The sequence below is a fragment of the Poecilia reticulata genome, chromosome 6, assembly GCF_904066995.2.
Source record: "Poecilia reticulata chromosome 6, P_reticulata-male-v2, whole genome shotgun sequence".
In the NCBI taxonomy this organism is placed as follows: domain Eukaryota; kingdom Metazoa; phylum Chordata; class Actinopteri; order Cyprinodontiformes; family Poeciliidae; genus Poecilia; species Poecilia reticulata.
The window spans coordinates 13937652-13962245 of record NC_088835.1 but is presented as its reverse complement, the minus strand read 5'-3'; the positions used below and the strand labels follow the sequence as shown (position 1 = coordinate 13962245).

The window sequence follows — 24594 nt, the reverse complement described above, 5'->3', positions numbered from 1 at the left end:
TTTAGCCCGGTCATTTCACAGGCTGAACGGTAGGTAAAGAGTTAAACAACAAGAAGAAGAACGAAAGTCTTTATCCCGGGTATTTTCATTTCACAAAGAACCAGATTTGTTAAGATATTTTAAACTATTCCGAAACTACATTTACTATTCTAAATAAATTATAGCACCTAATCGGAATTATTTTGCCAATGTTATGGTATAAGAAAAATAATCCAGTGACGCTTCGTGACGTAGGATTAGGGGCGTTCTCAAATTTGAATTTCGTTGAGTTTGAGAGTAGTTGAACAAAAGCGAGTCGTTTAGGAACGTACTTAATCACGCTATTTTATCAAAACTTAGTAGATTGAAAAAAGAAAGTAAAATGAAAAGAAGAAGCAGCAGCAGTAGCGCCAGCTGGAGAAACCCAACAGATAAAAGGCGCAGTGAGAGTGAACGTTTTGATGAATTCGGCTTTGCTTTTACCAACAGAAGGGAGCAAAAACTTCACCACAGATGTCACGATTACAGGTGCGACACGTTGACCTAATTAATGCTGGTTTAGTTCCGTGAAATTAATACAATCCAGGCTTGTAATGACCTGATAAGGCTAAAGATGTGCTTTTCATTTTGTGATGTAAAAAGTTGTTTCAGTCTGATTAAATACCAGATTAAGTTCAATATTACTTGACACACACTAGATTATTAGCAGACCTTTAAAAAAAACAATAAATTAGGCTTAAGAACCTGTGACCACATGAAGTAAGCAGAAAAATTCTCACAAAATAGTGCATTTTGACCTGAGCTTAAGTATTTTAAGAGCAGAAGAGAAGTCACTGACATTTCTAGAACTGGAAATTGTTACACATCCCTTCCTGAGATTTTGGGACTAACAAAGCACTGTGAGAGTCTCTATATGGAATGGTGTGGGGGGGACTGGCCTATCAAAATTACTCCGGGAGTTAATTTTAACTCATCCAGGGAGTCATGAATCAGAAGACCATCCAAAGCAAAGCAGGCCTTGCATGATTTAATGGAATGGTTCATGATTCCACAAAAGAGAGAGACTGGGAACAGTCTATACAATAATTCTAGGGGCTTTTCAACCTACACCCACACTCAGCGGTGGAGGCTTTGTCCAGAATTAGATTCTCAGGATGTATTGATTTTTTATTTTTTTTTTACAAAAGTACCATTGTTCTGCTGTATCGTAATACTAAAACAAAAATTCAAAACATTCAGCATCCAGTTATTTCCCCAACTGGCAGAACTAACTACTGAAAGCCTGAAATGACCACTGAAAGCCAAATGACTATATCAGCAAAACTGGGACCTGAACTTGTCGAAAAACCTTTATGTATCTTTACGAATAAGCTGCAGAGTTTCCCTTTGGGGAGGGACGTTTGGATTTTCCTCGTGGACCTTCTAACTCCATGACCTATAATTTCCAATAACAGGAGAACATTGAAAACATGACTGGCTATATTGCTGTGGGCGAACAACATTGAAGGTTATTCCACAAATGTTTTCTGTCAGCTACCCCCAGCTTAGCTCGGTGAGGGTGAAGGAGCTGTGTGAACTGCTCAGCTACTGGAATGGAGCCAGCTTCATCTGCAAGAGTCAGGTTAGATCTATGTAAGAAACAGTGAAATCTTGTTCCTTACTGTCCAAGCTTGTTTGTTCTTCAACTTATTGTTTTCAGATTGAACGCTTTATCCGGATGGGCATTCCTCCAAGTTTGCGAGGGAGAGTGTGGAAGTGCCTTCTGAACATTGACGGTGTGAGAGAATGTAGTGACTTCAACTACCAGGTAAATTACAGATTCTCTGTTTTTACATGATATTTATGTGTTGTGTGTGTGTGTTTTGTCCCTTTTGTTACAGTTTGTCTTTACAACACATCATTAACTTATTAATCTCAAAACAGTTCTTTTATTCTTCAACAGATGAAACATTATACGTTTTCTTATAAGAAAAGTTTATACTTGTTTTTTTTTTTTTTTTGTTTGTTTTTTGCCCTAAACAGACATGTTTGTCAGAAGTTCGAGGGCCCCTTGTGGATTTGGGCGTCAGTGAATATGGCATTTTGTCTGCGATCGCCACGCTGAGCGACACTCAGAATGATCTGGGTTTGAAGCAGCGACAGCTCTCAGACTCAAATTGCTACTCTATCGATGAAATAACTCTGTTCAGACAGATCGCCCTGGACCTACGTGAGTTCGTATGGAAAAACACATTTAAAGTCTTACTCCATTCCTGACATTGCAGTGCTGTGAAAAAGCATTTAAAGAGCTCTTCTGTTTTTGTTAGATACATTTGTTTTATATGATTAAACACATGTCAACACGAGAAAAAGATTGCCTGAGTACATAACAAAAAAGCAGATTTTGTTTTGATGTAAAAAAAAAGTTGACCAAACCAAGTTTTCTCAAAGAGAAAATAGAAATGCCACATAAGCAGCTTTCTGTGCTCCACTTAACCGTAACAGCTGTTCATCATTGTGTGTGGCCCACTCTTCTTTCCCGAGTTGTTTTGATTCAGACAATCCCAGTTGGATTTCTAAGGGATGACGTGTAGCTTTGATATCTTGTGGCCTTTTGGATTTTATGATTCTATAGGTCTGGCAGTGATCAATCCTGGGTGTGGGTGGTGAAACTGAACCCAGCTTTCCAGATTTATTTTTTTTTTTGTCTTTTTCAGTTAATTTCTAATTTAAAAATTTGACTGTTAAAAACTGTACATAGTGATTGGTTGTTTCAGACAGCTTTTGTATTTATTTAAGCTATCTTTGATATTGAAATTTGTCTAATCTCAAACATTCAAAGATAACAAAAAAAAAAAAACAAGGGTGCAAAAACTTCATCACAGCACTACTGATTTTTTTTTCTCTCCATTTTACCAGTTTTTTCAAGATATATGTGAAGGGGTAAACAATATAAGCGACCTTTGTTTTTAGGTTGATTTACTTCCAATCATATGATTTTAATCCCTAATTTTTCCATCATGCATGCCACACTACTTCTCTGTAATCATTTGTTTATGCATTACAAAGTGTTAAGATAAGACATTACCTTTTATAATGATTTAGGCTGAGTAGAAGAAATTCATGTTGTTTATTGTGTGGGATCTCATCCGACCACAGAGCGATCCTTTCCAACCCACCGGTCCCTGATGGGACAGAGCTCAGAGGCCATCGAGGGTCAGGCTAAACTCTTCAGAGTCCTTGTTGCTTATGCAAAATACAATCCACAAGTTGGTTACAGCCAAGGTAACGTTTTCTCATAACTGCACACCTCTGGCTTTCTCTCTGTTCCTGACTTGTCCTCTCAGCTTAAAAACCTTACTTATGCAAACTTTGTCTTTATGCAAAGTCATTGTCTGCAGGTAGACATCACTGTCTTTAAAGGAGAGTTCATATATTTACAAGTATCTCGTTGTACATGTTTATTTGCATTTCCCTGAGGTGACACAGCTGTGTCTATATTTTTCTTCCATTTACACCCTGTAATAACAATATGCAGCATTGCATTCGAAATAAAGCAAGTCTGTTATTTATACTACTTACACTTGTGTTTTAGCACTGAAAGAAAAATTTTAAACTTTTTCCAACAATATTTACAAATGTCGGGAGTTTTCAGAAGAGGGGACTGCAATACACTTTATGAACAGAAGATGGTAGTAGAGGACAATAATTATGTAGTTTGATGTTTTGTTTTATTTTATTTCATTTTATTTTATTTTTTTTATTTTTTGTCCCCATCTTGAAGGAGTTACAATAAATGTGGAGGGCAATGTATTAAACATGCTTTACTTAAAAAAATAAAAAATAAAAAAAGCCGATGCATCTTACAATCAGTGAATGAGGTTCTGTTCTGACATTTCTGCTCTAGTTTAGTTTAAATAAGAGAAGTACCTTGGTGATTATAAACAATAAGAAATAAAATAAATATTTTTCTTTTGAAGAATTTGCCTTTCATTACATGCAAATTTAAACCAAAGAAGTAAAAGTAATCTAAATAAATATAAAGCCTTGCTAAATCTTGTCTGCTGTATTGTGTAAGACCTTGGCAGCAAGTTACTCCAATTTCAAGTGATATTTCATTAAAACTGTTATGTGAAAAATAATTTGACCCAATAAATGGACTAGATGAGAAAAGGAAAAAATGTTTTTGTTGTCTCTCTCTGTAGGATCAGTAAGGAAACATGTATTTATTGTAGTTGCTCTGTTAGACACAACCACTATAAAAGCGTTTCAAGCAATATACAGCCTATTAACTACATGTTCCCATGTTTACAATATTTGCGTTGAATCTAATTTGTACTTTGTCATCCAGAAAAAATCATACCGTGTGTGCTTTCTTGTTTGTTTCACAGGGATGTCCTACATAGCTGCTGTGCTGCTGATGCAGCTGGGAGAGGAAGAGGCTTTCTGGGCTCTGACAGCCTTGTTGGATAAATCCAAATATCTGGCTGAACTGTTTGACCTCAGTCTCACAAAGTAAGAACTGAGTTCGAAGGTGCACAACAACATTTGGAAAAATTATATTCCAGTTTTCTGAGAAATCCATGAAATTTGCCTGGAAAAGCATTTACTCTTCAAGTACTTGGCATTTATTTCTGATTTCTGAATCCACTCAGTCTTAAGAGTTCTTTAAAACTTTGATCTAAATGAGCTTAAGGATGTTGATATTATCCACAGCTTTCTGGTTCTGAATCTGTTTATTTTATCAAAAAATAAACTTTACAATATGTAGCAAAAAGCATCGGAGTAGTGATGTTTTTTGTGTAGGTTTATGTACAAGAGACAGATGATGAAAGCATTTCGTTTCTGCATTCTCTTTTCAGTGCATGTTAAATTCATCTCCTGAAACTGCGTTCAAAATCCTTTTTTTGTTGTATCCGCCTCTGTCTCTCTCTATTCCACTACAATCAAACAAAATCGACATTTTTATTCTTCTTCTGATCAGAGTCCAACATCAAGTGAAGGTCTTTGATCAGTTCCTCAAACACCGGAAGGCTCGGCTCTCCAAGCACTTGGTGAGAAACAAAAGGCCTTTGGCTTTACTTGCCAACAACGTAGTGTTTATAGGCTTAGATGTTTTTTTTTTCCGTACTTAAGAAAATCCTCAGTGTTGATCTAAACAGCAGTGATAGAAAACTTTACTGCACTCATCTCATTCTTTCAAAGTGTTCTTCTCTATCATGTGCTTATGTTTGATTTTTTTTTTCACTCGTACTCTCTGTCCTTAAGGATTTTTTTTCTAAGGAAACTTAGGGGTTCAGGGGGGAAACCTGCTTGTGCTGTTAATAAAAAAATGAACAAATTATTACTTGAGCGATCATTCAGAAGTTTTGAGATTCATCATCTCAATATTGCTTTGCAATTGTAATAGAGGAGGTAGCGCAATAAAAAACACTGTCAGGTAAAATGTCATGTGTTCTGTAATCAAAGCACTGAGTCAAAATAGGGAGTCATAGTTTTAAACTATCCACTAGAATTACAAAGCTATAGCCTGCATGCTTGTCCACAGGCTTGCCACTGGAACAAATGACAAATTTAACTAACAAACCCTGGCTTATTGGCTCCTACTTTAGTGATTTGGTTTTTACTATATTCTTACAGAAGTCTACATCTCAGAATACCAATAACTAAATATTACAGATTCCATTATAATAACTTGTATTATTTTCTCTCAAACAGTATGAGTGTTTGCTTTTCGGTGTAAAAATAAAAAAAAACTGACTGGATTAAATTTTTTGCTTAACATATATGTGTAAGCAACACCAATTGTATTTTTGCTGAAACTCTTGTCCTGCCCCATGCCCGGCCACAATTTTGGGGAAAGCAAATAAATGGGAGTAAACTAGGCTGTTCTGTTTACTGTGGACTTTGGAGGCTCTGAAAAGAGAGAAATATTCAGCACACTATCAAGTCCATGTCATAGTCAAGTAATAAGTAAGTCCTCTGCTTAGGGAGCTGTGTAATGAATCCATCATCAGCTGGGCCTCCTCTGCCATCACCTATTGGCTTTAGGCTCGTCATTGTTGTTGATGCAGTTCTACATTGAGCACATTCCTGGGATGTCACTTTCCTGCCGTACAAAAACGTGTACGGCACCAAACCTTTCATTTGGTGCATTTAGTCTTCTGGTTTGATGCAGGTTGCGTAAGGACCGGTCAGTTGAATCAAACAGATAATTTGTATCCCTACATATTTTTCCAAATTGATTCGATGCAACATTTACACACATCAGTTAAAGGGTGAAATAAGTTATTTTCTAGTAATGTTAAGCAAAAGGATGCAAAAAGGAAAACTGTCTCGCAGCAGCCCTGTAAAACAAACTTTAAAATCTGTGTTAAAACAAATTTATTTTATTAAATTTTTTTTGGGGGGTGGAAACTTATTTAGTGGCTGTTTGTTCACCAGATAGGTGCACTAGCAGGCCCACATGAGATGAAGCAATCCCACTTGATCCCACTGGTGTACATTTCTCAGTCGTGGCCATCACATAATCCTCTTTGAGTCTTCTTTTTTCTTCTTCATGGAGCGCCATTTAAAGCATGTGCAAACAGGAATAGAATTGCATGTTGTGGCTTGTCTAAATACTGTTTTTTTTTCTGTACTGTTATCAGTTAAAATTAGTTTTTTACTGCTTTAGAAATTAGATGTGTGGGAAGGTGGTGTTGGCTAAAGTCAACTCATCCACTCTTGTCCTAAAATGACAGCTTTTAGCCAATGTTTTCTTTCAAGGAAGCACAGGGGAAAACTTTCTCCTCCACTGACTCTTTTCAGTCTTTGCTCTGCAATTTATATATATACACACAATAAAAATATAAATTATACAAAGGTTTCAAATCAGTCTATTACCTTTGGTATTTTTCACAGATCAAATGACAGAAAATGTTTGTGCAAACACACCTCCAAGGGGAAGTGGCCAAAGAAGTTTGTCATTCAGAGTTTTTACAATACACAAGTGTTGTTGGATGCTTGACTTGGGATCAATTTAAAGAACAGATTTGTCATCCATGTATCTGTAAAACACATCTTGAATACGTTGTTGGTTATGCCAAGTCAAGCTTTCCCGTTGTGTCATCCTCCCTGCAGGACTCGGCTGGAGTCTTATTAGTCCATTTTGTGATGCCATGGTTTCTCACCCTCTTCACTTCCCTGCCCTGCTGGGACTCTGTTCTCGCTGTCTGGGACCTCATCATTTTACAAGGCAGGCAGGCACACACACACGCACACACACACACACACACACACACACCAACACGTAAAAATATATATATATATATTTTAAAATGACAGTTCATTAAATTTGAGTCGTCTATGCCAGTGAGTATTTGTGTTTCACCTGCACTGAATTTGATATTCTCTTGTAATCCAAAGGAAGAGCTGACGTTATTCTGTAACTTTGCAAGATGGACATTATTTTTAAAAAGGGTTTTCTCTGGATAGGCCTGCAAGCTGTGTTCCGAACTGCTCTGACCATCATCGAACTTCTGGAGCCTCGACTGATGGAGCTGAATGATGAAGGAACAATGTTACCCCTGCTATTAAGAGTGCCAGTGGAGATGTAAGTGACATTTATTTTATAGCATAAAAAATCCAGGCACACATCATTGCTTTACTGGGTGGAAACACAAGTATGGAGACATAATTTGAATTTTGTTTTCTAAAATATGTTGCCTCAGAAATGTCCCTCATGAATTATCTAAAAGAATGTGTCGTCTTTAGAAATGTGCAGCCGAGGTTTTAGGCTCAACTCCAAATAGATCTATTCATGAATCTCAATCAGGGTGTCAGAACTGGAGATGTTCAGATGCTGAGCGTTTTGGAAAAACAAGGTGGTCCATGATTCCGAGGAAGGTTTTTTTTTTTTTTTTTTTGAAGCTTGGATGACATCCTTTTTGCTGAATTTGTTCCTTCAATGGCAGTCAGAGCAGCTTTCTGTCTCAGTTTTCTATCTCTTGCAATGTTGAATACAAGAGTCACATGGCGACTGACATGTTTGCTGACATGGAGCTGTAGTTATGGCAACTTGGTAGGGTCACTGAACCTGATTTATGAAGCATGTGTCTATGGAAGAACTGATGCAAGTTAATAATTAAGATCTAGTTGATCATCTTTGCATAAATATATGCTCCCTTAAGACACTGCAGTTTTACCCATGTGAGGTTTTCATAGTTCCAGCATTTTGGATCATAATTGGTCTAAACCCTCTGGTTTAGTAAGTGCTGGTAACTTCGAGGAGTGTAACTAAGGACATTTATTTTGGAAAATATCTTTACAGCTGCTCATCCTAAAATGCTATTCATGTTTTTCCACCTTATATAGCTGAATTATGCAGATATTTGCTTGATCACATTTTGATCCATGTGTGAACCTCTTTTGCAGTTTGTTCATGCATAAATTAAGGCAACCATTCACAAACCGGTTTTGTTCTTGCTCTGGTTTTCAGTGGGCAGACTGCCACCACATCACATTGAGAAGTCATTGTTGCCTTCTTGGCATTGTTGCGAAAGGTTGGTCAGAAGTCAACACTAAGTGGTATGACTGGACGGGATCTCCTTACACTGGGAAGATCCTGGGAATAGTACAAAATGATGAGAGGGAAAAAAAAGGTTAAGTGCTGTCGGGTCAAAAAGCAGCAAGGAGATAGGAAATTGGGAGGGAGACTATCGTCAGTCTCAGCTTTATTTTTTTCCCCATCTCAGGCTGTGGCTTGTGTTCTTGCAGCATTAGGATATCCCTTTGCGTGGTGCCTGTTTATACAAACGTATGTTAAACAATTGCATTAATTTATTGAGAAACAGAAAATGTCAATACCGATGGAAGTTGGACTTTAAAATTTAATAAGACAGACATGTGGCCTCAAAGGCAGTACGTAGGATCAGCAGATTATAAGCATTTGCACAAGATTAAGGAAGCTCAACAAACATTAGTGTGAACTTGATTTGCAGTAATTTCTTGTATTTGAACATGTTTGCGGTTTTAAACAAGTGTCATTTCTATATTACTGCACAAAGTCCTGAAATGCTTAACGGAATTCTGTGTTTTCGACAATTTTGGAAAATTTCACAATATATTATAAAATTAGAATCAAATCACTTAGATGTTTACACTAACATGAGCCAGTAGTATCCAGTATTTGCTGATTTTTCTTTCAGATTCTGTTTAATCAATTGTACATGTTATGTGGACATAACATGTATTAATGCAGAGCATTTAACCTTTACTTTTCTGAAATGCATTTGTCTTTATCTTTTTTTAATGCGTTGTCTCCTGCAAACAGTCCCATCTCTATCAGTCTCCATCCCACGCAAGCCCTGCGTTTCCTTCCAACTCATCCTCTATAGACTCTGTTTTTATTAGCTTATTTGTTTTTTTTGTATTCTAAACTTCTTTCTTTATAATCCCCATGACCTTCTTGTGCCATCCGTCCTCCCACAGTCTCTTTTTTTTCTGATCCCCATGTCTTCCTCTGTGCTTCTTTTCATTCATTCATTTGTCCTTTTTGTGGTACTGATGCCTTCATTCAGTTAAAGGATTTGACACATCATTTGTTTACTTCTCACTGGGAAAGCTGGCTTCATTGAAAGCTCAAATTTTTGTCACTTATTTAAATCTTAAAACCATGGATACTGTAGTTTATTTGTTGGTTTGATGTTGTGTATTTTTTTATAAGTGAATTAATAATTGTCCCATTTTTTCCACATGAAAGGGAGAAACGGTAGAAAAAAACTTTTCGTAAATGTGATCCGTATCTTCATTAACACCTGATAACAGTAACCTACAAATTGGATGTTGGGGCTTTAACAGATCCAGTTTTGAAGAAAACAGTCCAAGGATGTGTTTAAGATTAATCTATATACAGGTATGGAACAAAATAACTAAATTTATGATCCACCAAATAGATTATACGATGGTTTTACACAGATCCAGGTTAGCAAAAGTAATGACATAGAGGCTGACTTTGCACATACCTAATGATTTTTGTGCTTCAAACCACAACGGTGAAGCTATTTTGTGAGATGTTTTTGTTTGTTTGTTTGTTTGTTTGTTTTTCCTACATCTGTCTGTCATGGTCCTGATTCCTTCTTACATTAAACTTCAAATATAAAAAGAAAAGTCAAGATACACAAGCACTCTACAAAAAACTATATATGCCAAATGAATCAGTATCATGTAGGGATAACTGGTGGCTACAATAAAGTTATTTTCCAGAAATGAGAATTGGCAGATCATGCTTTTTAAGTATCGGTGATCGGCCAGAACACTGCAATCGATGTTAGATGTTAGAATATGTTGGATATGATAAATTTGCTAGTTGACAAATATTCTGTGAATAATTTTGAGTTATTTTCCAGAGGAAAATCCAGAAATAGGTGAATCTGTGAAAACTAAACACACTGTAAAAATGTTTATATTCGGCTCTGTATTCCTGCTGTATCTGTTTTCCCTACTTGTTTTAGTCTGTCTTGTGTGCTCAACCAAACCCAGTAACAAAAAACATCCAGTATAAATCTGTAGTATTTTAACATAATTTTCTTAAATGCATGCAAACACATATTGGCAATTTCCAGTAATATTTCTTAACCCCCATTTCGCTCTCCTCCAAACACATTTCCTTCTGCAGGGCCCGCTACACTGTACTGGTTTCTGCACTGTGGAAAACTGAGGTCCAGGACTGGGAGCTTAAATGCATGAATAGCTTGCTGCTGGATGAGAGCCACCATGAACCCGAAACAGGTAAAGTGGGAAAAAAAAGACATGCTAACACTGCGTGTTTGTTCCCAGAACAAAAAGGACCATTTGAACCCTGTGCTGTTTATCAAACGCTGGTATCTTATTGAGGATAATTCACTTTAGCTTTGTTGTTTCACTGCCAGTTTTCTCACTCTGCAAGTGGTTGAATAATAGTTCTGCATGTTCCTGAGAATACTGCCTTAATAATTCATTTTTACTAATCAAAAAACATGTTAAAGTTGATAAAAAAAATCCATCCAGCTTTAAAAATATCAATTGCTTGTTATAAAAGTTATATTTCCAACAACTGAATTGATGAATATGAAATGGCTAGCATATACAAGTGAATAACCAATACTCTAGAAATAAACTTTTCTGGTTTTGATTATATAAATGTATACATTTTTTTTAAAAAGCTGCTCAAGGAAGCAGACTTTTTATAAAAGTGAATTCTTCAGAAAACCAGACATAAAATTCCTGTGTAAAAAAAAATAAAAATAAAAAGGAAGAATCTCATGTGCACATGTGTGTACAAGAGAGTCTGAGAGTGTAACTGGAAAGATCAAAGGAGCTGATGTCTTTTGAAGCTTGTTCAGATATCACCCACACACAATCTGGAAACCCCTCACCACCGGAGTCTGATCCTCTCTAAAGACACGTTGGAATGCAAGTGTCTTATGAACGTGCATGTGAGAGCACGCTGTGCACAGATGCTTCTGTGTGTGTGTGTGTGGGTGTGTGTGTGGGTGCGTGTGCGCGCGCGTGTGTGTGTTGGTGCATCCTGACAGGCTGAGAAAAGGCTAATAGATGAGTCACATGTTGGTGACTGCAGGGTATTAGTCTTGCTTGTGTGTTGCTTTCTTTTATTTGCTGAGCCTTAAAACTGAGAGCCCACAAACGGTTTGGTGTCTGGCTTCTCTTTAGGAAAACCAGACACTTTCCTAAAGAGACCAAAAATGCCGAAATCTACAGATCTTAATACATTTTAATGGCTCAAAACCATTTTTTTACGCTCTTGGATTGTAAATTCAATTCAATAAAACTTTATTCATCCCAATGAGGCAGTGAAAAAGATGCCGAGAGCAACAGCAGCACATTCAAAAACAGACATGGCCACATAAAAGCATCATGGAAAAAAGAAAAAGATAAATTGCTGCACATATAAATGATGAAGGTTAGCATGCGGATATCTGGGTTTGCGTGTTTGAAACAATAAATGTGTTTGAAAAAGAACAAAAAAACCTCTACTGTGAGTGTGTGCGAGTGTGATCGTTTTATACTGGAGATAATCCATCCCCATCACCGTGTGCGTATATGTATGTATATATATATATATATATATATATATATATATATATACACGCACACGTGTGTGTGTGTGTGTGTGTGTCTGTGAATCGAGATGAGTCATCCTTATTTTCTGGCCTGTCAGACTGTCTAGCCCCCAAGACAGCTGGGAAAATTGAGCTGATTCATTTGGTGCCTACTGAGGCTGTTTTACTGCTTTCTCTCTCTCTATCAGATTTTCACTCACTCCCTCTATATTTTATCATTTTCAAATTAAATTCTATCTGAGTGGTTTTTATTACCTCATCAGTTCAGGTTACCAGCATTCGGTGGTCCTTTTTCTTTAATCTCCACATTGGAGCATTTTTAATGAGATTGCACAGAAATGTTGAAACTTTCCTCAGGGAAATGTCTGAAATGCAGAAATGCAAACACTAAGTCCTGTTTTTAGCATCAAAAAGCAACATTGTCCATAATGAGAGATGAGTGTGAAGATTTTACAGTTCTTTTTTTAAAAAAAACATTACTGTAAGGTTGCTTAAATGATCTGAGAGAAAAAAAAAGTCCTCTGTCAAGACCTGTATGTGAGGTCCTCTCAATACGTCACATTGTTTAATCTTGTCATGCTACGCTGCGTCTGAAGCGGCATCAAATGGTGGGAAAGAATTTCCTCTCCTTGCTTTTGAACATGAGTAGCTTATGCTGAACCTTTTGAACATTTTTGTTGTTTCTTTTAACTACAAGGCTGCTGAATCATCAAATAAAAACACAATCACGATGATTTGACAAAGACACCGGTTTTGAATTTTACTCTTTTATTGCACTTAACAGGGAAGTGCAATATTTGTGCAATATTGCACTTATTTTTAGTTTTAGCAAAAACTAAAAAAATATTTTAGTTTTTGTTAAAATATTTGTTGTTTTTCTGAATAACATGTTTTATAGTGTAGTTAATTATTGTCTTCCTAAAAAGAAGAAACATGGAATATTAGCTTCTCCCATAAATGTAACACTTTCTTCTAGAGATGTGCCGATCGATTGGCCACCGATCATAATGGTGTGTGATCGCCGATCACGGTCTCTTGTTGCCGATCACACAAACTGATCACCTGCATCTCATTTTGCAGCCTGCCGGTGCAGCTGGTCTCCTCTTTCCTTCACACTGCGCAAGCGCGCAGCAGCAAATCCTAAGCGATGTGGAACTATAACGCACTGAGTGAATGGGGAAGTTTGCGTGTTGCGGCGGAAAATTGAAGCACGTCAAAATGCATCAACACGATGAATCTAATATGGCATAAAAACAATGCCATACTTGACGGAGTTTGGCTACATTGAGGCTCATTGCAGTAAAAAAGACATATGGAGGATCAGATAGCAGGTAAAGCAGCGCACAGCTACAAACACTCACCTGGATTAGCATGACGGTCAGAAAGCTAAACAAATAACCCGCAAAATTATTTAAGTCATCGAGCTGCGATGTAAGATGCTGGTTCTGATCTCGCTGTTGAACCGCTGCTACACCAGCGGTGGAGCAGAAACAGATGCAGCCGTTTCTGCTCCACCTGGTAGTGACTCTCACACCGAACCTCTGCTTAAAGCTGCAGCATCTAACCTAAAAAAATACATTTTACATACGTATTAAAACTTTCGCTGTCCTAACATGAGACAGATAATCTCTAAAAAAAATAATCGATCTCCTCCCTGTTCTGCATAATTACTCCGCTCAGTCAGAAACAGCCAATCAGAACTAGCAGTAATCAGCTAGCCGCCATGCTATCAGGAAGTTTTCATTCAGTAACTCAGGATTGTTTATTGTAATGGATCCTGTATTTGCCTTTGAATGTTAAGTTTTGTACTTGAATCTTTTGGCAATGTTGAGAGGTTTTATTTTGACTCTTTACATTATTTAGCCTCTTCAGAGCCTTCATATGTTTTCAGTCTGTTAAAGATAGCATTATTGATAGCAGTACAATTTGCACAATGCCTGTTTTGTTTTTTTCTTGGAAAAAGCTATTTAAAAGCTTTTGTCTAAATTAAGGTGAATTCATGGTTCCTTTTTCCACATAATTTAACCGGTAGTGCTTATGATTAAAAAAATAATAATCATGTGATCGGTATCGGTGATCGGCCCCCAACATATGAGGAAGGTTTCTTTACGGACTTGAATGAGCTTCTATCTCTCATATGCATTGATTATGATTGTTTAATAATTGTCGGTGATTTCAGCATTCATGTTGACAACCCCCAAGATCGAGGGGCAACAAAGCTCTGTAATATACTAGAGAGTTTTGGTTTAACACAACATGTTAAACAAGCAACACACACTCAAGGACACACACTGGACCTGGTTATCAGTAAGGGTGTGAATATTTCCAATATCTCTGTAACTGATGTCGCCCTGTCAGATCACTTTGCTGTTATCTTTGACAGTTCTTTATCCGTTAACCCACTTGGACAAACAGTTACTGTCACAAAATGTACTTTCACAGAAAACACAGCAGAAACATTTAATCAAATCTACTCTTCTTCCTCGCCCTTAAGCTATAGTGACATAGATAAGTTGGTAGATGATTTTCAGTGCAAACTTTCAGATATCATTGATTACATTGCCCCCATTAAAGTGAAGGTTGTGACTGGTAGGAAGAAATCTCCTTGGAGAAATGCACAAATAGTTCAATCTGCAAGACAACTCTGCCGTAGGGCCAAACAGAGATGGCATAAAGCTCAATTGCACGTTTATTATGACATCTACAAGGAAAGACTACGTAACTATCACACAACACTAAAACATGCAAGAGAGGCTTTCTTTGCAGATGTCATAAACAAAAACACTAACAACGCTCGAGCTTTATTTGCTACTGTTGACAGGCTCACAAATCCTCCGATGACGTTGCCACCTGAACTTCAATCTAATGCCGCCTGCAACAAGTTTTCCAGTTTCTTTTCAGAGAAAATTCAAAATATCAGAGGACTAATCTGCACATCTACTCCAAAGACGGTACCAATGCTGCCCCCAAACAAAACAAATGCAGGAAAAATGACCCATTTTCAACTACTTAATTATAAAACCCTAGAAGACATAAGTCAATTAAGCTCCGGTTCCTGCTGTCTGAATGTTCTACCCACACATTTCTTTAAGAAAGTCCTGCCTGTCGTTGCTACTGATCTGATCCAAATAGTAAACTCATCGCTCTCCATGTGTTTCCCCCAGGCCTTGAAAACAGCAGTTATCAAACCACTGATAAAAAAGAACAATCTAGACAAATCACTACTGCAGAATTACAGGCCGATCTCCAACCTCCCATACATCAGCAAAATTATTGAAAAAGGTGTTTTTAAACGATTAAATAACTTCCTAACAATAACAAACTGCTTTAACTCCTTCCAGTCTGGTTTTTGTGCTCACCACAGCACGGAGGCGGCCCTTGTAAAAGTGTTCAATGACTTCCATATAAATACGGACTGTGGGAGAACCACAGTGCTGATTCTGTTGGACCTCAGTGCAGCTTTCGACACTGTTGACCACGACATTTTACTGAATCGACTGGAGAGTTGGGTCGGACTCTCCGGTACAGTGCTCCTCTGGTTTGAATCTTGCATAAAGAACAGGGATTTCTTTATTTCAATCGGAAACTTCTCATCAGAGAGGTCAAAGGTCACATGTGGGATACCCCAAGGTTCAATCCTAGGACCCCTTCTTTTCAATATTTATATGCTCCCACTGGCTCAGGTTATAACAGGAAATAGGATTAGCTACCACAATTATGCGGATCATACGCAGCTCTACATCACTATGTCACCAGGTGACTCTGAACCCATCCAATCACTGAATAGATGCTTAGAACAGATCAATGTGTGGATGTGCCAAAACTTTCTCCAGCTGAACAGAAACAAAACGGAAGTTATTATCTTTGGATCTAAAGATGAGCGAACTAGAATCAATGCGCAGCTTCAGTTATTACAACTAAAAACCAGCGCTCAGGCCCGAAACCTGGGAGTAGTGATGGACTCTGACCTGAGCCTTCAGCCTTCTATCACCTGAAGAACATCTCTAGGATTAGAGGACTTATGTCTCAGCGCGATCTAGAGAAACTCATCCATGCATTTATCTTTAGCCGCATTGATTACTGCAACAGCGTCTTCACTGGTCTGACTAATAAATCAATCAAACAGCTGCAGCTGATCCAGAATGCTGCTGCTAGGGTTCTCACTAAAATCAGGAAGATAGAGCACATAACACCAGTTTTAAAGTCCCTACACTGGCTCCCTGTAGTTCAAAGAATAGACTTTAAAATACTGATGTTAGTTTATAAATCACTGAACAGTTTAGCACCACAATACCTTAAAGATCTGTTATTGTTGTACCAACCGTCTAGACCCCTCAGATCTTCTGGTTCTGGTCTGCTCTGCATCCCCAGAACCAGAACCAGACGAGGAGAAGCAGCATTCAGTTTCTATGCACCACAGATTTGGAACAAACTTCCAGAAAACTGTAAAACAGCTGAAACACTGGGTGCCTTTAAATCTCAACTTTAAACCCACCTGTTTAGAGTTGCTTATGGCTAAATTAGGGTTAGAGTGCAGGTTTTGATGTCTTTGATATGTTTTTACCTTTTTAATCTTTTTTTTTTATCTCTTTAATTTAAAACTATCTTTTTATCTTTACTTTTTAATTTCTTTTTATTTCTCTTTCTCACTGTTTACGTTTTAATGATGTAAAGCCCCACGGAAAACGTCCCAGTTAAACGACATTTAACTAAAGTCCTACGGGGTTTAGAGTCCCAGTTGGCTAAAAACCTAGAGGTTGGAGTCCTTGTCAAACGGTGTTTTTGACTAAAGTCCCAGAGGGGTAGAGTCCCAGTTAAACGACGTTTAACTGAAGTCCTAAAAGGAGTGCGGGTTTTAATGTTTTTATCTTTTTTTTAAATCTTTCTTTCTCACTGTTTATTCAATGTCACATGCTGTTTTTATTTTAATTATTTAAAGCACTTTGAAATGCCTTGCTGCTGAAATGTGCTATGCAAATAAAATTTGATTGATTGATTGATGGGTGATCGGAATCGCCAGGAAAACACCTGATCGGCACATCTCTACTTTCTTCTCACATCAAACCGACAGGAAGCTGCAGCATCCAAAATTATCTCTGTCCAAAGACTTTCATTATCTGTTTTTTGATCATAATTTATTGGATTACCACAGCAACACATCAGTCCTCTCTAACTCCACCAAGAATGCAGTAAATCTTTGGATTTTGCACTAGGATTGCATTGTGTAACAACATTCAAGATAGTCCAATTCAATAGTTTACAAGTTTCCTATAGTTTGCTATTGTCGACTTATGTGGCAAATCAGCATACGAGGCAAATTGTGCAACCACTAAAAGACTGAATTAGTCCTTTAAGTTGGCACACTTTAGATACACTCTGCAGGCTACAAGTGAAACGTGAAGCAGCTGACTACCAGAGCACATAGCCTGACTAATTAACCGTCCAAAATCAGCTTACGTACTTCTTAGTTTTACTCTATAAAGAGCAGGCTGGCAAAAAAGTAGACGATACTGGGGCCAATATGAAAGTTTACTTGAAAATGATCAAATTACTGTTAGGTGTGAGTTTAGCAGGGGTTTAATTCAAATTAAATAAATAGACAAAATGTCTCGTAGATGACTGTAACCAATGTTACTTTTGTAACATAGAAAAAAAGAAATAATCTTTAATTGTACCAGCTCATTCTTACTCGTCTCGTTGCTCTTGTAGTAAACTAGAAAAAAAACTTTCTTAAAGGTCAAACCAGCCTGGCCTGCCTGTGTGTTTAGCGTTGTCCTAGCGAGAGCAGGCATTTGTTGCCTGTCCATAACAGAAGGCTGAGTCAGCATTTGAAGAAAGTTGATGTGATTTAAAATTATGCTTACTCAGGCTAAGAGGGGCTGAGAACACAAAGGCGTGTTCTTCTGTCCTCTAGAGGCTGCTTACCTCTTTTATTCTCCTCCTTTTTGTGTCTATTCTTTCTCCTCCTGTTTTAATCTACACCTCCTTATCTTTCCACTTCACAACCCTTGCCTTCTTTCTCCTTCATCATTCCTTTAATTTTTCAGAAAATCTCTTTCCTCTTTGTTTTGACTGCATCTTTTTCATTCCCAGTGTGTCTTCCATTTTTCTGTCTCTTTTTTTATATATATATTTCTCTCCCTGTACTGTAGCAGATGCCAGGGACCCGTTCTCCTCAGCGGGCTCCCAGGATACCTGCTCCGTTGTCTTCCTGTCTGCCTTCTGCTTTGGCCTCAGTGCAGTGACTCAGCTTTAATTTCAACCAGTAACCCAAAACAACCTTCCACAGCCACTGCTGCATAATTAAGATGCATTTCACCATTGGCAGACCGTGCAATATTTATATGCTTCTATTATGCGTCTAGAGTGTGATTGATGGGTTAATCATAGTGACTTGATAACCAGACCAGATACCAAAACTATTGCTGAAATGTAAGTGAATCATCACTGACGAGGGAGCCTACTAGTCTTGCTGAGAAAGGAAAGTACGTGAATGAGTTTTTTGCTATCATAATTAGACTCTCTCTTTCACTCTTCACACTCTTCTGCAAGGCTGGTACTCATTAATGCTCAGGTTGCTGTGGGCCAAGGACATCTGTTTTGCAACTAATTATGAAGTCATTAAATCAAAAACCTGTTTGGTGCTTGAATTTCAGCATTTGCATGAAGTTACCTAACATTCTGAGTAGTTACATCACCAACCCATAAACCTAAAGAAATGGCGCACAGTAGATAAGAAAACTACTATTCCTACTTAATTTTGATATTAAAATTAAGCACTTCTTCTGTTTATGCAATGTTATGGAATAAACTGCCTAATCAATGAAAATGTAGCTGGCATTGTTGTTTTTATAGCGAATTAAAACTTAGAACTTAGTTACTTGGGCAATTAGAGAAGGTGGTTTGGTTTCAAGACAATGTCAGACAAAACCAATCCAAGAAGTCATAGGTGGTCACAACAAAATTTTAAATTATGATGGAATTTATTTTCCCATATAGAATACAGTAACTTAATGGTTTTAAAGGAAATTGGATCAGCCCCTCATGCTCATGCAGCCAGAATAATTTTAGTCAAATTGTTCTATTTTAGAAATAGAAGCATTTGCATGTTTTGAAAGCCGACTGCCTTGGAAGTGTTTCAAGAGTTTGCAAATAGAAAATGGTAGCAGGACAGCAATATTCTACCATGGTAAGGTTTAATAACGCATACACACACACAAAATAATTTTCTGGTGTTCTAACTTATGTCTGCTTTGTTATTTACAAAGGTGAAGATTATTTTTGTTCATTTATGTCATGTTTTTTGTTCACATTTTATTTTTCAAGCCTAAACTACTCCAGAGATTAAAATGATCAGAATTAATTTCTTACTGCTTTTTATACAAACTTTTGATTTGAAAAGTACTTTGGTAAAGTTTTCAGTTCTTTCTTTTTCATCCCTCTCCATTTCATTCTATCTCATTGTTTACAGCACTTTGACCTCTGCCCATCTGCCTCCCTCAGACACATGCACTGCTTTATGTATATTAAAATGCTTGTGCATATTTTTGTGCGTGTGTTACTGTCCTTGTGGGTCCCTGGACCATATCAGAACCCATCTAGAATCACTTAATGAGCAGCTTTTATTGTCACTTTCCTCTCTGGTATCATGATAAATGATTCAGGCTCAGAATAATAACTTTAGTGCTCTGTGTGTTTTTATACATGGGGAATAGTTTTCAGGAGAAAACATTTTACTTTTCAGGTTTTAAATGAACATGGTACATGGATATCAGTGCTATCATGACAAATTTTTGGTAATATACCATTGTTGAAACTGAATTGTATCCTTTAGTCCTGCAGGAATGTGACCTATTTAACCTCTAAGGGTGTTAGGCCTACTTATGACCCTCAGACCAGCCTTGCTTTCTAGTAAGCTGCTGTAATCCTCCTCCTTCCCAAAGTATTTGTTTCTGCTAGTTAAGGTGGAATGCCACCTGCTCAATCAGCCTCCAGGGCTGATCCAGCCCTATTATTAGGCAAAATCTTATGAGCAGGACCTTTGCCATTTAATTTCATAAATTTTTGACGGGCACATATAGCAGTTTGCATTTAGTTTATCTAGTTTTTGTCAATAAAAACACACACTTTTTTTACTTTGTAGAAAAAGAAATGACTGCTTTCTTAAACTTTCTCAAAATTCCAGATATTTCCTTATATTCTACTTCCAATGAGTTCAACTTTGATATAATCTCTGAGTAGCAGTTAAGCGTTTTTACTCGTGGAAGCTCCCTAACTGTATAAAAAGTTGAAGTGGAAAAATGTTGTTTTTTTTTTTTCTTCCATTTTTCCTTTTTCAATTAGTCTGCTGTTTGACTTGTATCAAGATGAATGTGTTGGGACGCTCGTAATACTTCACGTTATAGATGGGTATCTTTCTTTGCACACCTGAATTTAGCCATTTTTTGCAGAATCTTGTTAATCTGTTGTCAGTTTGAATTAGATGTGTTGAAGCAGGATGACATTCAGGGCACACATCCCTGAATCTTGACTTAAGACACCTAAACTCTTGTGCATTAAAATACAGGATTATACTGAGGTTATTTGGAAAAAACTTTGACTCAATATGCAGATCATGACTTTAGAGATGACTCACTCAGCTTTTGAGATTTAAACTGCAGTGGGTGTTCTTTTATCAGGTTTTATTCTGAAAGGTGTGTGGATGAAATGGGGATTGTATTAATGTCAAAGTAAATAGTTTTTTTTCCAAAATACTTAGTGATTTTTTTTTTTGATGAAAGGAAGCTTGTACACCATTTCTTTCTCCCTTTATGTAGTCATTGAATTAAGAGTTGGGTTAGTTCTTCTTTTTGAGAATATGTGTCTGTTAATGGGATAAGAAGCCGCAGTTGGGGCATGAAATAGGAGAGAGAGAAAAAAGAAAGAAAATAGGAAAAATATGTTGATCTTGGCTCATATCTTCCTGGGTTAGATCCCGAACGTTGCCCTTCCAGTCTGACATCATTTTTGAATGAATATTCACATTGCCAGCTCTCCTGATGTGCAACAATACATTTCTTTTTGTCATTTTCCCTCTTCTGCAGTTACACCCTGTGGCTGTCTTGGAATTTTGCCATAAAACCGAAGCAACGAAAGACTGCGTGTGCATTCGGAGTGGATGAAATTCCACAAAGGGAAAGACTCATGTGAATAAAGAGGGGAATGTGCTTTGTTAAAGATTACTGGATTATCTTAATTGTGTCAATTTTTACTAAAATCTAGGACGTGGTATTTCAAAGAGGCTTTGATGATTTTCATGCATGCAAATCATCAATGTGGGTCATATTTTACTTGCCAAATAATGTAAGAAGACTCTGCTCTTACATACAAAACTGACCTCTGGCAGGAAAATGTATTTGTATGGAACAATATAAGGAGTAGTTGGACAAAGTCTGAGAGTTGAATGTTGTCCCATAAACTGAGTGTTCTTTTGGATTGATGAAATCTTTCTGTAGCTCTTTCGATATTCCCCCAACCTCTTTGTTTCTAATAACACAAAGTTTACATGACCAATCTATTGCTCTAAACCAGCACTGTTATGCTTTTGAATCACATCACCACCTTGGACAAATCTTTAGTGCCGTTTATAACATCTAACATATTTTATGCTGATGACATTACGCTGGCTTAAGTTCTCTTTGCCTGAATGAATACAAGTGTCTGTTTTCTGGGTCAGCCACATACGTCACATAAGTTTTTTGGGTTTTTTTGTCATTACATTCTCAACAATATGGCTATATTTAATCTTAGCATTTCGTTTGTGTTTGCTTATCATCTGGCCACAGTTCATCTTATCATGCTCTACCAACGGTCAGAGAGTTGGGTTTTAATTAGGGATGTTTTTACATTTTAGCTAACATTCTGAACATTGCTGCAGTTTTCTGTACTTTTACACTCCTCCTCGTTTTGTTCAGGTGGTTTTCTAAACCTATTCATGTGCAATTTAAAAAGCTTTAAAAAATGTTGAATGAAATAATAACAGGGTCAAGATCTGATGCATTTTCATTCCATTCCTTCCATTTTTAATTGAGCTTTTGGCACTTTGTTGACTGACTCTTTGCAGGCAATTGTTTGTTTGTTTTTTTTCCTCTTCTCCTTATGCACCTTCTAAATACTTAGTATTCTCAAGCATCATTTAATACCACACTCCTTAGGGAGCTTTACCTGTCTGTCATTTTCACGCAAGCGGGAAGCACAGGAATGATTTGGCTGCTGTCTGATTAATGAGAACATAGTCTTTGAGATGAGATGTTGATCCCCTTGAGAACTGAAGTATTATTACAAACTGTTGTGACAAGTGTGTGTGGGTGGAAGTATTTGTCCGTAATCCATATGTGTTTGCTCAGGAAAAAAAAGGAACATGTTAATGAAAACTTTTCAAACAAAGTGGTCTTAAATGAAGTATTTATTACATAGTTTGATTATTAAGAAGCTAGATTAAATATCACAGTCCTTTGAAATCATTTTGCAGTTAGCTTACTTATGAAGGAGGTCACGCAAGGGGATTTAGTCAATTTTCTTGGGAAGTTTAAGAATCCATATGTTTTTATTTTTATAAATTAGATCTGTAAAAAAAAAAAAAAAAAGATGGACCAGTCAGGCTTTTATTTGTAACCTACTGATTCAAATTTCTCTTTGAAGACTAAAATATTACAAAATATAAAATTTGCCTTCAAAATGTTTTATGGAATTCCTGACATCAGCCGGAATTATTGGTAGCACTTTATTTGAAGGGGTGTGAATAAGACTGACATGACACTGTCATAAACATGACATAACATCTGTCATTGACATAAAGAAGTCTTTATGAATCTTTATGACTGATGTCATGAAGTGTCATTCGGTAAATGACACTTTTAATGCAAAGTTGCTCTAAAAGTTGCATTGAAAGTCCATTAAAAGTGCCAACTTTGCATGATTTTGTAAATTATAATTTAATGCAAAGTTGGCATTTTTAATTTATTTTCAGTGCAACGTTTAGAGCAACTTTGCATTAAAAGTGTCATTATTTAACGAATGACACTTCATGACAGACGTTATGTCATGTTTTTGACAGTGTCATGTCAGTCTTATGCACACCCTTTCAAATAAAGTGTTACCGAATTATTTATATTGGATGTACAACCTCAACGTGATTGTGTAAGGGTATTTCTAACATACCTCAACGTGAATGTGTAAGGGTATTTCTAACATAAAACAAGATAAAATAACTAGAGTTTAAAGTTTGGGTACTTTACAAAAAACTTTCTAATTTATATACAGAGCAGTATAATCAATCTCTATTAAACAGTTTTTACATTTACGTGTACCATTAACTTCAATTTTAAATTTTTCACCAATACTTCCAAAGGAACACGATCCATTATTCACTCATTTTCCATTTCTATGAATGTTGTTGTCGCCGTTGCTTTTTTATGACTCAAAAAAAGGTTACATTTTTACATTTTCAACAGAAAGTCATCATTTATAGTCAGTTCAGCAGATGATTGCCTAATTGTGGTCAGTAGATTTGTGTATTTCTACTAGTTCTTGAAATAGTTTTTAGGTTATCTGTTTTTCATCAGCCATCTCTATCAGTAAAATAACTACTCAAGACATTCTCTCTTTCTGATTTCAAAATAAGAACCTCAGTACATCAAGGGTGTCGAGTTTAAAACATTGATTCTTGTATCTGAGGCGTGCTATGATAGCTTACACTGACCTTTCCAGGCAAGGTCACATGCCAGCAGAGCATGTATAGTACACAAAGAAACGTGACATTGACAGGAAGTATTATGGTGCTTTAATACAACAAGATCTCATCCTGGCATCTTATTACATATTTATTTTATTTTTGAGAGGAATCATACAGGTTGAGCATTAAATATGTAACAGTATTTAAAATGGCTTTGTCCTGCATCCCATCTAAGCAGAAAGTGATTGATTTGGCAGTCATAGCAGTCCACTATTATGGAAAGCATTGGCTAACATAAACATAGCCTTTAAAATCTAATTTCTAAAAATGTTTTATTTTTATTGTGTGGCTCTAAATTGTCTAACTCTGTTTAATGAATTGGTAAGGAGATTATTTTTTTGTAACTTATTGTGTAAGCTTCCGTACTGCTTTTATGTTTATTTTACATACAGCCATCTTGGCCCCATCCCTCAGCATTGTACCTGCTGAATGCTTTATTTCCTTAACCTGCTTATCTTTTTTCCTCCATCCACTGGTCCTTTAACTTTCACTAGCTGAAGAACTATTGCTCTTATCATGACATTATTCTGGAGGCCAGAAAAATGAGAAAACTTTAAAGGTACCAGGTATTTGTTTTTTTTTGTTTTGTTTTTTTTTCTTAGTTTTTCCAACCGTATCCTCCATCTTGCTCTCTCTACACCATTTCTGTTTTGTTTCTGGAAGTCCCCATTCTTTCATTTATAATCTATGACTGCATTTTTCCCTGAGTTCACACATCTTTGTGCTTCCTGCTGTTTGCTTACTTTTGGCCTTTTTCAGTTT

At 36.8% G+C, this 24594-nt stretch overlaps 1 protein-coding gene across 1 annotated transcript in view; it reads left to right on the top strand.

The window, feature by feature from the left end:
* The first annotated feature begins 231 nt into the window (after nucleotides 1–231).
* Nucleotides 232–24594, top strand: part of LOC103466246 (uncharacterized) — a 48031-nt gene continuing 23668 nt past the window's right edge. The window contains exons 1-10 of the mRNA XM_081607999.1: nucleotides 232–507; nucleotides 1513–1600; nucleotides 1679–1786; nucleotides 2002–2188; nucleotides 3118–3243; nucleotides 4350–4473; nucleotides 4943–5012; nucleotides 7081–7195; nucleotides 7435–7552; nucleotides 10616–10728. Of these exons, the coding sequence (XP_081464125.1) occupies nucleotides 362–507; nucleotides 1513–1600; nucleotides 1679–1786; nucleotides 2002–2188; nucleotides 3118–3243; nucleotides 4350–4473; nucleotides 4943–5012; nucleotides 7081–7195; nucleotides 7435–7552; nucleotides 10616–10728 (1195 nt within the window). The 5' untranslated portion in view covers nucleotides 232–361. The remainder of the gene's footprint in view (nucleotides 508–1512; nucleotides 1601–1678; nucleotides 1787–2001; nucleotides 2189–3117; nucleotides 3244–4349; nucleotides 4474–4942; nucleotides 5013–7080; nucleotides 7196–7434; nucleotides 7553–10615; nucleotides 10729–24594) is intronic.